This window comes from Typopeltis vanoorti, chromosome 14, assembly GCF_054136105.1.
Source record: "Typopeltis vanoorti isolate ZY-2024b chromosome 14, IOZ_Tvanoo_1.0, whole genome shotgun sequence".
NCBI lineage: Eukaryota > Metazoa > Arthropoda > Arachnida > Uropygi > Thelyphonidae > Typopeltis > Typopeltis vanoorti.
In genome coordinates, this window is record NC_143562.1 from 5,949,684 (window position 1) to 5,963,486 (window position 13,803).

Genomic DNA, 13,803 nt, shown 5'->3' on the forward strand with positions numbered 1-13,803 from the left:
TTTAATTATTTGTGACTAGTGATTACTGCTTAAAAAGTTAGCAAACCATTACTTCAACTACCAGCGAGGAAAAAACAAAACATGTAATTCGCTATTCAGGTGCTATGCAGGTCATACGACATGTGTCGTATGACCTGCATTGCTGTTCTTGTAAGTTTTGAATTTATTTTCTGTAAATGTATTTTAAAAGAGCCAACGTGGATTGGTACGATGAATTTCAATAGAGCCGTATGGCATCTTAAGTTTAACCGATGATACTGATTGTTTCCTTCGTTTTCTCTACCTTCAAGTGTCGTAATCTTTAAGAAATCTGATGGTATTAAGTAATCGACGCACATTCGACAATCAATGCAGAATTTTCATAAATAAAACATAATCCGTAAAACGGACACCGAGAAGAGAGAGAGAGAGAGAGAGAGAGAGAGAGAGAGAGAGAGAGAGAGAGAGAGAGAGAGAGAGAGAGAGAGAGAGATCCTTTTAACTGTCCTTCGAGTAACTAAAGGTCAGATGTGATCTTTTACTTACTTATGAGATTTGAATCGGAGACTTTTATTCTCTTTACTGCGTCCTTTGCATTTAAGATGATTTTTATCTTCGTACTATTCTTCGAATAAAAGGATTAAATTTCAAGTGTGTTTATCTTCAAGGTTGCGGCTTGTTATTTAATCAAGCCTTATCTGCTCCACTTCTGAGACTTTGCTTCCTGACTATTTCTTATGTGGGAAATGTTAAAGTAATTACAAAAACACCATCAACAATAACAGGAATATCCCTCAAGTGTCAGTTGATTGTGTCTTTCTTTCTTTCTTTTCAGATCGGTGAAAGAAACAATAAAATGGTTTCTGCCCTTTTACACAATAAAAAAAAAATGGCGCCCGTTAAGCGAGTGAAGTTTATTTTGTTTGTGACTACATCAACAGCGCGTTTTTCATGGCAGCACGCGATGAACAGTGGATTTGCCTCAATGATGTCCTGCGAGAGTTCGTAGCTCGGGCAATTACTGTAATGACAGCCATTTTCTATCCTTGGGGAGAGGGAAAAGGGGGGGGGGGAGGTGAACGGGAATAGCTGAGTACAGTGTCGCGTGGTCCCGCGAGCAGAGAGCATTGGTTACGGACCATAAAATTAATCAGCGGAAAGTTTTTCAAGGGTAACGAGACTCGGACTTGGAAAATCTCCTACTTGAGAGGCGAACGGTGGGCGACAGAATTTCCCTCAGTGTCAAACTTTATAAAGATTGGAAATTTCGTCTCAAATAGTTCTTCTCTTTAGAGGGGGTGGGTGGTGAGGGCGTCGGGAGGATATTATAATTTTTTTCCGAAATAACAACAACAAAATCAAAATATTGAGACGCACTTTATATTTATGTATACAATCCACCCTTATACAGTACTAATGTACTACAGGTTGATCAACCAACCTCTCGTGTATGGGCTCAACATAAAAAATAAAATAAAGAAATAAAATAAAATAAAAATTTATTCCATTTAAGTAATTTTGAGTTTGAATCTCCATAAATTTGCAATCTTAAACTCTGGCACTGAAGCACGCACCAAAAGATGCTACCGAAGGGGGAGAGAAGCTGAAAATTGCTGTATATATCTGATTTATATATTTTATATTTTAAATACTTAATAATACTGAAATACTTTTAAATACTTTAAAATGCTATAATTTGAAAGACTAATCATTATTCAGCTTAATTTTTAGAATTAGTGATTATTATTATTATTATTATTATTATTATTATTATTATTATTATATTAAAATTAACATTAACTTATTAACCATTAATTAATTATTATAATTTAATAGACTTTTTTTCTATATATATATATATATATATATATATGTATTTTAAAAGACTAATAACTATTATCATTTTAAAAGTTTAAAAATATTATGGTTAATATTTCAAATATATTTAATATAATAAACATTATTTAAATTAAGGGGATATTAAATCCCACATTGTTTTAAAACCGAATAAGAAACTCAAAGATTGGAATCAGAGAGTTTCATGCCGAATATAGTATAAAAAACTATAAAAATATCGGCGACCACTAGCGTGAGCTAATGCAAGTGACCCTAGTACGTAGTACAATACCGGACAACTCGTTGCAAAGGTGGGGAAAGTTCTGATCGCTATTCTTGGTATTTTCCATAATGTAAAAACAGATTTCCTAGGAAATGTATGCTGTTATTACATTATGGTGGGGGGGGGTCACTACCCAGACCGGTTTCAGCCTTTATTGAGGCTTCATCAGTGAGTAGCTAGACCAATCTTTGAGTTTCTTATTCGGTTTTAAAACAATGTGGGATTTAATATCCCCTTAATTTAAATAATGTTTATATCGCCGAAATGAAGCCTATTGGCTCTTATATTTAAGTAATCATAAACATATTTCGCATCTGAGCTCCCTGTCTTTCAGTGGCAGAGAAAATACTCCGGACTAAAACTGCGCACATTTGAACGGAAGTCTGCACTATGCGGTTGAGAAAAAAGTTCGTTAATGCACGGAGGGAAAAACAACAAGTGTGTAAGTGCAAACGAAATATGAAACGAAAAAATGTTGGAGTTTGCAAGCGTCCATTAAAAATGTGTTTTCCGCTTCCTTGAGGAACTGCTACAATTCTGTTTCTTCGCAAGGGAAGCGGATGAGAGATCGTAAGAAGGTCGTCTGAGTCGCACTCTTTTTTTGTGGGGAAACTTTATCGCCTTCTGCTGGCAGCAGTGCTAACTGACGTCTGTCCGTTTCCTTTAGAACTCCAGAACGGACGTCATAAAGAAATGTCGCCCTTAGCAACCGAAGAAAGTTGCCATGGTAACGAACCAAAAAAATTTCTTTTCTGCCATTACGTTGCTTTTTTGGGGGTTAATTTGCGATGGACAATGCGTTACTTCTCAAAGTGTACGCAAAAGTCCAGTAACGACAGTGCAATATCGCAGCGCCCTCTGCAGTCGTCAGATATTTAAAGGAAAAATTGCAAATAATACATTTCAGTTAGAATATTTTTTGTCCCGTTTCGGAAAAATATAATTTTTTTATTTGATTATTTTGTGAATCCAGATATTAAAATATATTATTAATTATACACCAGAAGATATAAAATATTTTTAAATTAAAAGTAAGATTTCAATTTATTTAATGATGTATTCATTACTCAATTACTACGGTAAGTATTAACGCAGTATGTAAGCTCTTTGTATAACAAATAAGGAAAACGCACTCTGGAGAGAAACTCCAGCGCCATCAGTGAACCAAAGAACAAACTATCACAGATTTTCCTACTTCACATGCGGAAACATAATTCGCTAATTACTAGTTACATCTGGTCTCCCTTCAGCTGCTGATGATGATCAGTATTTGACATCTGTGGTGTCACTTTAAAGATCGAAGTGCCACAAAAAAAGAAAAAAACGAACGGACTTTTTAGGTACTAAAAACCGGGATAACTTTTGTTTATCTTCCTTAGAAATGCTCTTAGTTAATTTTTTAATTTTATTTTCTTAATTTTTTTAATTATTTTTAATAATTTAATTTAATTAATCAATAATTTATTTAATAAATTTATTTAATAATTAATTTAATTTAATTATTTTAATTTTATTTTAATTCTTTAATCTTAGTTAATTAATGAGCAGAATAAACATTTATTATGCTCATTATAACTCATATCCTTCTTTCAATTCAAAGAATATCGTATTAACATTGCTAAGAATGGTTAAAATATCATTCGATAGAGTAGCATTTTTCAATATTCAAATATAAAACGTTAAACATAATCATTGAATGGTTTAGAGGTCACCGAGACCTCTGTACTGTCGATTGAAGTCGTGTGTGTGTGTGTGTGCAGGGGATAGCTTCAAGGCAAGATCATTCTGGCAATGTATTGAACGTATGTTAATCACAAAGAGAACCCCAAGGAATATCAAACACGCGCATTTGCGATTACGGGAACTATAATTCTCATTGGACATTTGCACAAAACGGCAGAGAGAGAGAGAGAGAGAGAGAGAGTCCGAAGTCATTCGTTCAGGAAGCAAGGTGCATGGAAAAGTAACGAACACTCGGAAGTGCACGTGAAACGCATAAAAAGACGGAATCGACAGACAGATGGGGCATGAGCGAATACGAAGAGGCAAAGTTTGGCGGGGAAAAAAAAAAAAAAAAATCTTTCTACTCTGAACGAATAGACTTTCAAGAAATGCAAACGAGAAAATTGTGTTTACTAAAGCATTTCCGGCACCAGAAAATAGTTCATTGCGGATGGAAGAGAAGGTTTGGTCGGCGGCTGTCTGTTTACCTATGGATCCTTTTGTTGCGTGTTCTTCTGCATTGCTAACCCTATTATTCTGGGCTTTAATGCGTTTTCCTGCCCGCGGGATGCCAGACATTCCCCTGCCGAGCACGCTGTGGGGTAGGATTATAGACCTACGAGTATCTTTTCCCAAAGATGGGCTGACCCCCCCCCCTCATGATGAGTGTTTGAACAACCTGAAGAGGGGCGGCTATGATGAAAGTACACAAAGTAGAATGTTCTTTTAGCAGAATGGAGATACTCGATCCTCTTTAATGTCAAGAGGCACGTGTATATAGTGAGGTTTTCTCCCGCCAGAGGGCGCATACACAGCATAGTTTCCGAACAATGCACATCCGGCAAATTTGCAACGCGAATGTTGGAATTTAATGAGTGAAGTTAAGATTCACTTGTTACAGTTCTGAACGTGATTGTAAACATTTGTAAACAGTGGACACTAAATTAAAGCTCGGTGTTTCTTGTATCTTGACGGGCTGACAGAATCAGCAGCGACGCCAACGCTTCGGTATTAACCGGATATTTATGGAGAGAGAGAATGCGCGCAGTGTGGATGTCTAAACCGATTCCAATAGAGACAATGGGTTGGCATTTGTCCACATTGTAATCTTGCGCTCTACTAACTTGTGTAATGCTGGTTACTTAGATTGTAAACAAGAATAATTATCTGCATCGACTCTCACAATTCAGAGTATTTTCTGCTTCCAAAGAGACTGGCCATTTCGTAGTTGGATATTCAATTAGTGGATGGTCAAAGGTATTAACAGACTTTCTTTGTTACTGTCCGAAATCCACGCCTCAATCAGTCACCAATTAGATGTGAAAGACGTTCCAATATTGCAGAGATATGTGCACACTGCCCAGAATCATATTCATTAAAAGAGCTAGTCAGCTTTGGGAAAGGTCGATAGACTCAAGGAAACAAAATGGAACGATTAGTCATTAAAGCCCTAGACATAACAATCATAGAGAAGAGAAAGAAGTTATTTATATCCGTCCAGTGATCGGATACACGCTGGGAGGGGAGAATCTGAATATTGCAATGCATGTCAATATTGAGAAGTTCTATGTGTGAATGTACTGCCGGTTTTCCTAATATTTTAAACTTTCTAATTTTACTGAAATGTATCGACAAGGAATTTGCGATGCTTATCAAGTTTTGCAGATTCCAAGTGCCTTTCGCTTTGTTCTGTTTTGGTTCGTTATGTTCATTTACAGTGCAATAAATTAAATTTTTAAAACAAATTTTCTATAGAAATATTGGTAATAATGCAAGAGTTGCGCTTCCATCATTATTTTAAGAACTTTTAATTTCTCTTCAAATCTTTTAAAGAAAAAAGTACATCACTGTTTCTTTAGAGTCAACGCATTCGGATAAATCGAAGTATTCTTTAGTCGAAATGATTACTTGGATTTGAATCCCATGGACGACGAGACCAACCTTTTAAATGAAGGTGAGTTAGCCAGTTTTATACGGAAATGTAAGGGATTTTGCTTCAGTAAATCAGCCATTTTATTCACTGAAAACCCGATAAACAGGCCAGTGAACACACTTAGTTGTCTCGTAGTAAATAACTCACTTCAGAACAAACTTTATCTATCACACTAGAAACCGGTAAACAAAGTCTTAAAACCATAGCTGCACACCACAAACGTCAGTAGGAGGGACAGGGGCGGGTTCGCCTCTCTCCTTTTATTTACTATTAGTCAGTTTCATTTATCATTAAAACGGAGTTGTTATTCTTAATGCTGTAAAACAGAAATAATTCCCAATTTGCCTCTACTCTAGAAACCAAACATGATACGTTCTCAAGCCACTGACGATCTCCCATCATTTCTGTACAGGGGCATCAAAAAGAACAAGAAACTCGGTTAGCATTTGGAGAACACGTATTTGTTTATTTCATTTATTTTCTCTGTTATTTTATGTGATCATTATAATAATCTACAATCAAGCATGCTAATCACCACATGGTCATATAAATAATTCGTACACAAATTCTTTCTATTAAACGATTCCTTACCCTTTTTTTAGCCCGATGATGAATATTCTGACTTGCAGCATTTTCCTCGCCAGGTGGCTGTGTAATCCACAGTCTTCGGATGATGAGAGAATAGGCGGTTGTCATGATGGCAATAGGCAAGAAGAACAGAGTCATGCACACAAAAGTGTAATACAGTTGCTTCGAGGGGTAATTTTTGATGCACTTTTGATGCTTGACGCTGTACTCCACCACTGCGGGCCACTCCTCGCCGCAGACGCCCTCTAGGAAGTTGCTCCACTGAAAAATAACAAACATCCCCTGATGAGGAATTTCGCATGGCAGTAAACAAAGAATTGATGCGAAGCTATTTTTAAAACGAATGAATACAGTATTAAAATACATTTTATCATCTTTGAGCAAATGTTATCGCCAAAAATCCGACTAGATCGCTATTCTAAATTTTTATTTTTTTAAAGTTATTTATTTTTATTACTCAAAGTGCGACTTATTTCTCTCAGGGTGATGTAATCCTCGAGCGTCTTTGGAAGTAAACACTTGAGCTATTCATCGAACGCTGTTCCTTATCTTCTTTCTCCTTCGGAAGCTTTCATCCCGTATAGTGTTTAATTTATGGGTGAAAAATGATAATTTGGTTTGGCCAAGGATTTCTAAACATTGCCGAAAGTTACAGCGCTGAAAAGCCAAACAGCGCGTCTGATAATAGGCGTTAACGTTTTAAAAAAATCTCTTCTATGAGTTGTTGAGTATTTTAATAGGAAAGAAAAGACCCCATTATGATAACAGTTTTTTCCCACAGGATGCCTGACGCGAGGAGCTTAAGGATCTTCCATAGCCAAGTTAGCTGGTCTTGGGCGTAGACAGCAGGATTTTTTCCGCCAGTATATCTGGGGGTTTTCATCCCGCAAGCAGGCAAACCGATCCCGTGAACACACACTGATTGCAATCAGGAATACTGACCCAGCCATGGGCCTGATTCGTCAGCTATGCCGGTTCCGAGCCCAAATAAAATTTGGGAGAAATTAGATGGTGCCGTACATCCCCGTAAAGGGGACTCACGGCCGCCGTATCATCATACGTTAATTGATTAATTTCTCCACAGGATGCCAATAGTTTCAATTATAATCGAAGCAAACACTACGCATGTAATGAGTAGCGATAAGAATTGAGTATTCCCAATCTTTAAGAGGCGTATTTTATTTATTTCTTTTAATTTGCTGACAGAATAAAGATTATTGCAAAGTTATCTTTTACGCTGTTTATTAACAATCTTTCCTTGGTCGTTAAAGAATAACCAATGAAATCATTCCCTTTTGATCCCTCCATCTGTCCACTTGTCTTGTGGGTGGGCTTCAACTGACGACCGTAACGAAAGAAAAAAAGGACAATCAAGAAAGCCAATTTTTTAAAATTCAATGAACGCTGTCCCAGTGCCAAGTCAGACTGCCGAATTTCGGCATAGACAATGCATTTAAGCCAACGACTCCACATCATGTGGTGGTAGATGATTTATACAAACTCATACCGATAGAATGAAGGAATTTTATTCAACTCGCGAATGCAAAATAGAATCTTGTCAGATCCATGATACATAACAGGAGCATCGGATACTTTATACATGACAAGTTTCCATTATTACTACCTTCCTATGAAACTTTTTGTGCAAATTCCTCTGTGGTCAGAACTCGAATATTGGTCAGATCTTGTATTTCGGTCTTCTTAGACTTCTTCCTGCATCACTCCACCTAGATCTTCCTGCTGGTATTTTACTTGCCATCCTGGCATTCTAACAGAAAACGCTTGTTTTGCTAATCTTTCCTCGCCCATTCTGTTTAAGTGACCATACCACCTGAGATTAGCTCTGCTAACGCATTCCTGGATGCTGACAATGTCAAGTTCTTTCCTAATATCCTCGTTTTTAATATGATATTGCCATTGATTCGATCTCTTCATGCCTATAATCTTTCTCAGGCCTCTCACATCTGCGGTCTCTAGTCTTTGGTCAAGTGTTTTGCTTCTGACCCAGCTCTCAGATCCATAAGTTAAAACTGGTTTGAACACTGTCTTGTATACAGCTAATTTAGTGTTCCGACTAATTTCTCTTTTATTCCGTATGAATTTATTCAACTGACTTCCTACCATACCAGCTTCGCGAATTCTGTTGTCGCTTTCCAAATTTAATTTGCCATATTTAGTAAGAATTTTCTCTAAAATGCTAAATTGTTTATCCATTCAAATGTCTTCCAGTATTTCCTCCGTTTCTCAAGTGCCCACTTCAAAATTAAGTGTTGGTTATATGCTGTTTTGAATTATCTCCCATTTACTCCATATATAATTGTAGTACTTTGAACGGCCTTTCTCTGATTAACAAAACTACAATACAGATTCTTGTTATGTTTCCATGGTTACCCAACTCTTTAAGTACAAATCTGATCCTAACAACTCCTATATTTGCGTGAAGTCAGCTTATTCTCCTGCAGTTTCCGTTTTCACAAATTCTCCAAGATTTGTGCAAGTTTCTCTTCCAAAATGCAAAACAATAATCATTTAAAAAAATAAAATAAAGAAAGAAACGAGTACACTGTGCATGCGTGTCAATGAAAAATGGCGCCAATCTCAGTGAATCGAAAAAGTTCGTTTTTGGCTTGCTGAGTTTAGGTTTCCTAATTTGTGTGAACATGAAAATCAAGCAGGACTGCGAACAGGATGAAACCCGAGCGCTATACGTGAAATAAAAACTTGGGGACTATCTCTTCGTAATGGGTGAAGATTAACTTGCAAAAAAGACTTACAATTTAGATTTCGTAAGTTCGTTCGTCGGGCCGATGCTGAACTTCTTATTCCACCAGTCATCGTACAGTGGATTCGACTGCGGCTTAAAACTTAGAAGATTCTGTTGGCGAAGCAGTGACATGGAATAACGACCTACCTGGAACACGCTTTAGGTCTGAAAATGTTGTGGGGAATACACGAATCCCAGTTGCCTTCACCATTCTTCTAAAAACCCACGCTCAATTCATCTCTCAACATGCTACAAATTATGCAGTCCTTCGAATACCACGAAGACACCTCTTCTTGTATGGCGGAGTTCTCCACGTTATGCTGATATTTGTAGATTTTCTTCGAAAATTTCTTCCAACACCATGTTATAAGAATTTATGTATTTATTTTTATTTACCGGAAACCCTGTTCTAAAGATCAAACCTGAAACCTTCTGAAGCCACTTCAGGCTTCCAATAAGCCCGACGGTGGTCTCACAGCGGGCTGTGAAATTTATCTTCCCCCCAATGAGAATAACGAAACCAGGATGAAATTTTCGTAATTTTACTATTGAGTGAAATTTCTGAGGTGCGCACGGCAGACAACAGCCGTCATCTGCGTTCCTGATCCTAACGAGTATTATGTGTATGTGATTGTATGTTCTAAGAGGAATTTTGTTTTCTTTTCAGAGGTTAAAAGGCCCAGAGTTTCTTCTTGAATAAAAAATGCTCATATTGTCGAGATTATTTAAGCAGAATCGACTGAAAAAAAAACTGATAAAAGAATTGAACGTTTTTCGACGATATAGCATCATGGAAACGTCCACGAAGTTAGATAAGCACCATTCGTTGCTTCGAGATCATTTTATTTATCACGACTTCGTTGAGAGGTTCATAGTTTTGGTGTTTTCAAATAAAGAATAGTTTCTATTCTTCTGTGTCTTTCAGGTGCTTAATAATATGAATTGCAAAACAAAAACACTGATGACTTCTAGTTAATACAATGCTGAGGACAGCCAATATTTGATATAGTGCTTATGGGGTCGCTTTGAGTCCGATGCAATGTTTCCAATTTTCTATCTAGTACCTGTATGTCTCTCAGCCACTTCAGAAGTACGGTGCTTGTCTTTTATTGTTCCGAAGCTCCGACTATGGCATTTTAATCCGTATGTTCTCCCGGGAGTGTTATAAGACGGGCACAACATCACCTATCAGCTTGTATCTCATCGCTAACAAGCCACGACATTTGGACAGCCTTAAGTGTCTCTCCGCAAACACCGTGTATCCTCTTGCCAGATCCGATGAGAGCGGCATAGATTACCGGTCCACTTATTCTTCATTTCTCTGATGGCATTTCCGAGCTTAAATATGAGCCACCCATTTCCATATATATTGATATCGATTTCCGCTTGTTTCTGACCTTTCAAGTAGCCCCGCTGTCACCACCACGGAGCTCCCCGATGTGTACACTTAATCGCATGACAATCCTCGCTTTTAAAACGAAATCTTACAAAAATTAAAAGAAGGAAAATATCTGGAGTTTTGTACTGTAAATTCTTAATACGATGAAACAAAATTTAGCAGCAAAACTGTAAACGCTTTGTGCATGGGCGTTTGTGTTGACAGGATTTCCGTATCGTATCCAATAGGAAGTTCCCATTATAAAAACATCCGTTTGTCTGATTTCGCCAACCGGAAGTGGCAATTGATTCGATGAATACATCGAAGGTTATTAAGACACCCTTGAAGGTTACTTTTAATTGAACTGCGTTCTAAAAGCAGAAATTCGAAAGAAAAAAATTCTGCTGTCTCTTTAACTTCCTGTCTTATGAAGTCTGTTGAGAACGGATGGTTGCCCAATTGAATTCATTTCTGTTAAACGCATGACTAGAAATTCAGCGAAAGCGTTTTCCCCGAGGATAGAAAATATACACTATGTTGACAAAAGTATTTGAACACCTTACGTGCCATGTAAATTTCGGATCCTACCACATGCGAATATTCAGAATCAGTCTGCTAACAAAAGGTGGGATGTGCTGCATGTTTTGCACTGTACTTGATCTCAAGATGCCACGTTCAGCTGAACTGACAGACTTGCAACGTGGGATGGCAGTTGGGTGTCACATCAGTGGTCTTTTTATTTGTGACATTGCTACCCGCCTCAGTATAAAGAAATCAACGAGCATCCTGGAAAGTCAGCAACATTCACTGACCGAAATCGACGAGCTGTCTCGGAATGGTCGAGCATCCCGCAGGTCATCAGTGGTGGACCTCGCAGTCAACCTGGAAATTGCTGCATGTACATCTGTCAGCATTTTAACTGTCCGCGGAGAGTTGCATGCCTTACGCAAACACTGCAGAGCTGCTGCAAGCAAGCCACACATCAGCCTCCCCCTTTCAACGGCAAACGACGTTTGAACTGGTGTCTTTCACGCTGTTCCTGTACCTACCGCAAATGATTTGGAAAGAGTTCTGTGAAAAGACAAATCACTCTTCCAAATGTTTCACTCTGATGGTCGTGTGTCAATTTGGAGATTATCCGGGGGATGGTTCCGACAGGACTACATTATGCCAACTGTCAAGTTTGGTGACAGCTCCGTAATGGTATGGGGGTGGGGGTGTTTCAGTTGGATTTGGCTTGTCCTTTGGTAGATGTGTCCAAAACCATGACGTCTGATGACTACCTGGAGAACTTCATGCTTCCGACACTGTGACCCTTGCATGTTTCAGCACGACAATGTTCAACACCACACTGCACTGCGTGTCGCAGACTGGTTTCCACAAAACAACGTTGAAGTGTCGGACCGGCTGACTCAGAGTCGAACATCTGTGGAACGAATTAGAATGCAGAATTCGCTTCGATCACAGCGGCCGTCATCAACATCAGCAACGGAGGTAAATTTGCTCGAGGAATGGAAGAATATTCCTGTTGCGACGTATCAGAAATGGGTTGAAGGTATGTCCTGAAGGGTAGTTGCTGATTCAGACCAAAGGTGGTCCCACTTGATACTAGTGGGACACGCAATTAAACCGCATTTCTTAACCACCACCGCAACTAGGTGTCAAACTACTTTTGTCAACGTAGGGTGTGTGTGTGTGTGTGTTCACACACACACACACACACACATGAAAGAAAAAGAACAAATTATTACAATTTGATGACACATAGCGATTAAAGGGTTTTAAGAGATGTTATCTCGAGGTTATATCAGTTGTTTTAATATCATTTTTGTTCAAGGTGTTTATCAGAACTTTTCAGCTCATCGTACTGTTGCAGCATACTATAAATTCTTAGTATTACCGCTTCGTTGAATGCCTGGTAAGGCCTGCATGTGATATTCCAGTTCATCCAAAGGTATTCCATTGGGTTGATATAAATTCAGTGCAGTGTAGCGAAGATTCGATTTTCCACATCATTTTGCTCAAACTATGCCACTCAAACTGGTATCCACTGTGCTATTGAAGGAGAGATGGGATCCTTTCCGTAAAATTACCCCAATGTAGGAACCATTGCAAGATCAAAAAGTATTGCACACCCTACGGAAAACACCTGTTTATCTTGAACGAATCATACCCGGAGAAACAGCGCTCGATATTTACACTTCGGTGGCCTAACTTCTTATCTGAGATGTTATCATTGGAGTGAGGTATTCCTTCGATGCTCGCATAATCGAAAGGTGGGAATCATCGTTCAGTATCACTTGCTTCGAAGCTAGGTATTCCTTCGGCGGTACAGAGGTGGAAATCACTGGGTGCAAGATCAGAAGCTTTGACATTTTTTTTTTTTCTCTATCCAAGACGGTTCTGCGCAATTCTATTTCCAGTGAGATGAGATCGTAGCCTTCGTAAATCCGAATAACAGCAAAAATCCAATGAGATGTTAATCTGTTGGGCTATGTCACCCAGTTTACTTCTGTCTTTCTCTTTTCCGATTATGTGCTAGATCATGTGTATTCTCTGCTCATCTGGACATCGACTCTGTCGTCATCAACGACCTGACAGCAAACTGGAACTTGTTTTCTTCAGATGACGCGTGCTTCACACACGTTTACCAACTGGTGATGAATTTCTGTCGGCGTTGTTCCGACAGAAATTCGTTGTCGTGCCAATCATGCACGCATTACATCATCTTGCCATCTTACAAAGCTGTGATGCCTTCTCTTGTGGCGTATGACGAAAGAAATGATTCCAGCACTCTTTTCAGACATTCAGAACCTTCCCATGCGTAACGAGCTCTTTATCGTATTACCTGAAACACCCTCGCTTTTGTTTTGAATAAAAACAAAACAAAAACAGATGGCGATACGATGTCTTTCATTTCCGAACTTTTTTCTTTCGCGTTGGAGAAGTGAAATTACAGACGGATGGAAAGGCAAAATTATGGTGAGTAATAGACCACTCTGAGTTTTGACAAAAAATCTTGGGAAAAAAAAAGTGAATTGCCCGTTAATTCGGAGTCAAACTACTCTGCCAATAATGTTCCTGCTAACTGGTACGAACTGTTGCTGCTAAGAATAGTTGTAATGCTGTTACAACAGTAGCAGAACGTGATTGCTGATCACAGCAGAATTCTGTAATGAATACATCCATGAAGCAGCATGCAAACAAAATTAGCCTTTACTAAACAGCATTTCTGCTATAAAACCGCTTATCACAGTTAACAATGCCAAAAGTAAAATTCAACAATAAAATGTGGATTATAAACAAGCGCCATCTCATGG

General features: G+C 38.3%; 1 protein-coding gene across 2 annotated transcripts in view; it reads right to left on the reverse strand.

Moving 5' to 3' along the window:
- The window catches only part of LOC150099140 (QRFP-like peptide receptor), a 109,207-nt gene that overhangs the window by 18,003 nt on the left and 77,401 nt on the right, over positions 1–13,803 (reverse strand). For both annotated transcript variants that reach the window (XM_090403761.1, XM_090403762.1), the window contains exon 3: positions 6,345–6,602. In XM_090403761.1, the coding sequence (XP_090259887.1) occupies positions 6,345–6,602 (258 nt within the window). The remainder of the gene's footprint in view (positions 1–6,344; positions 6,603–13,803) is intronic.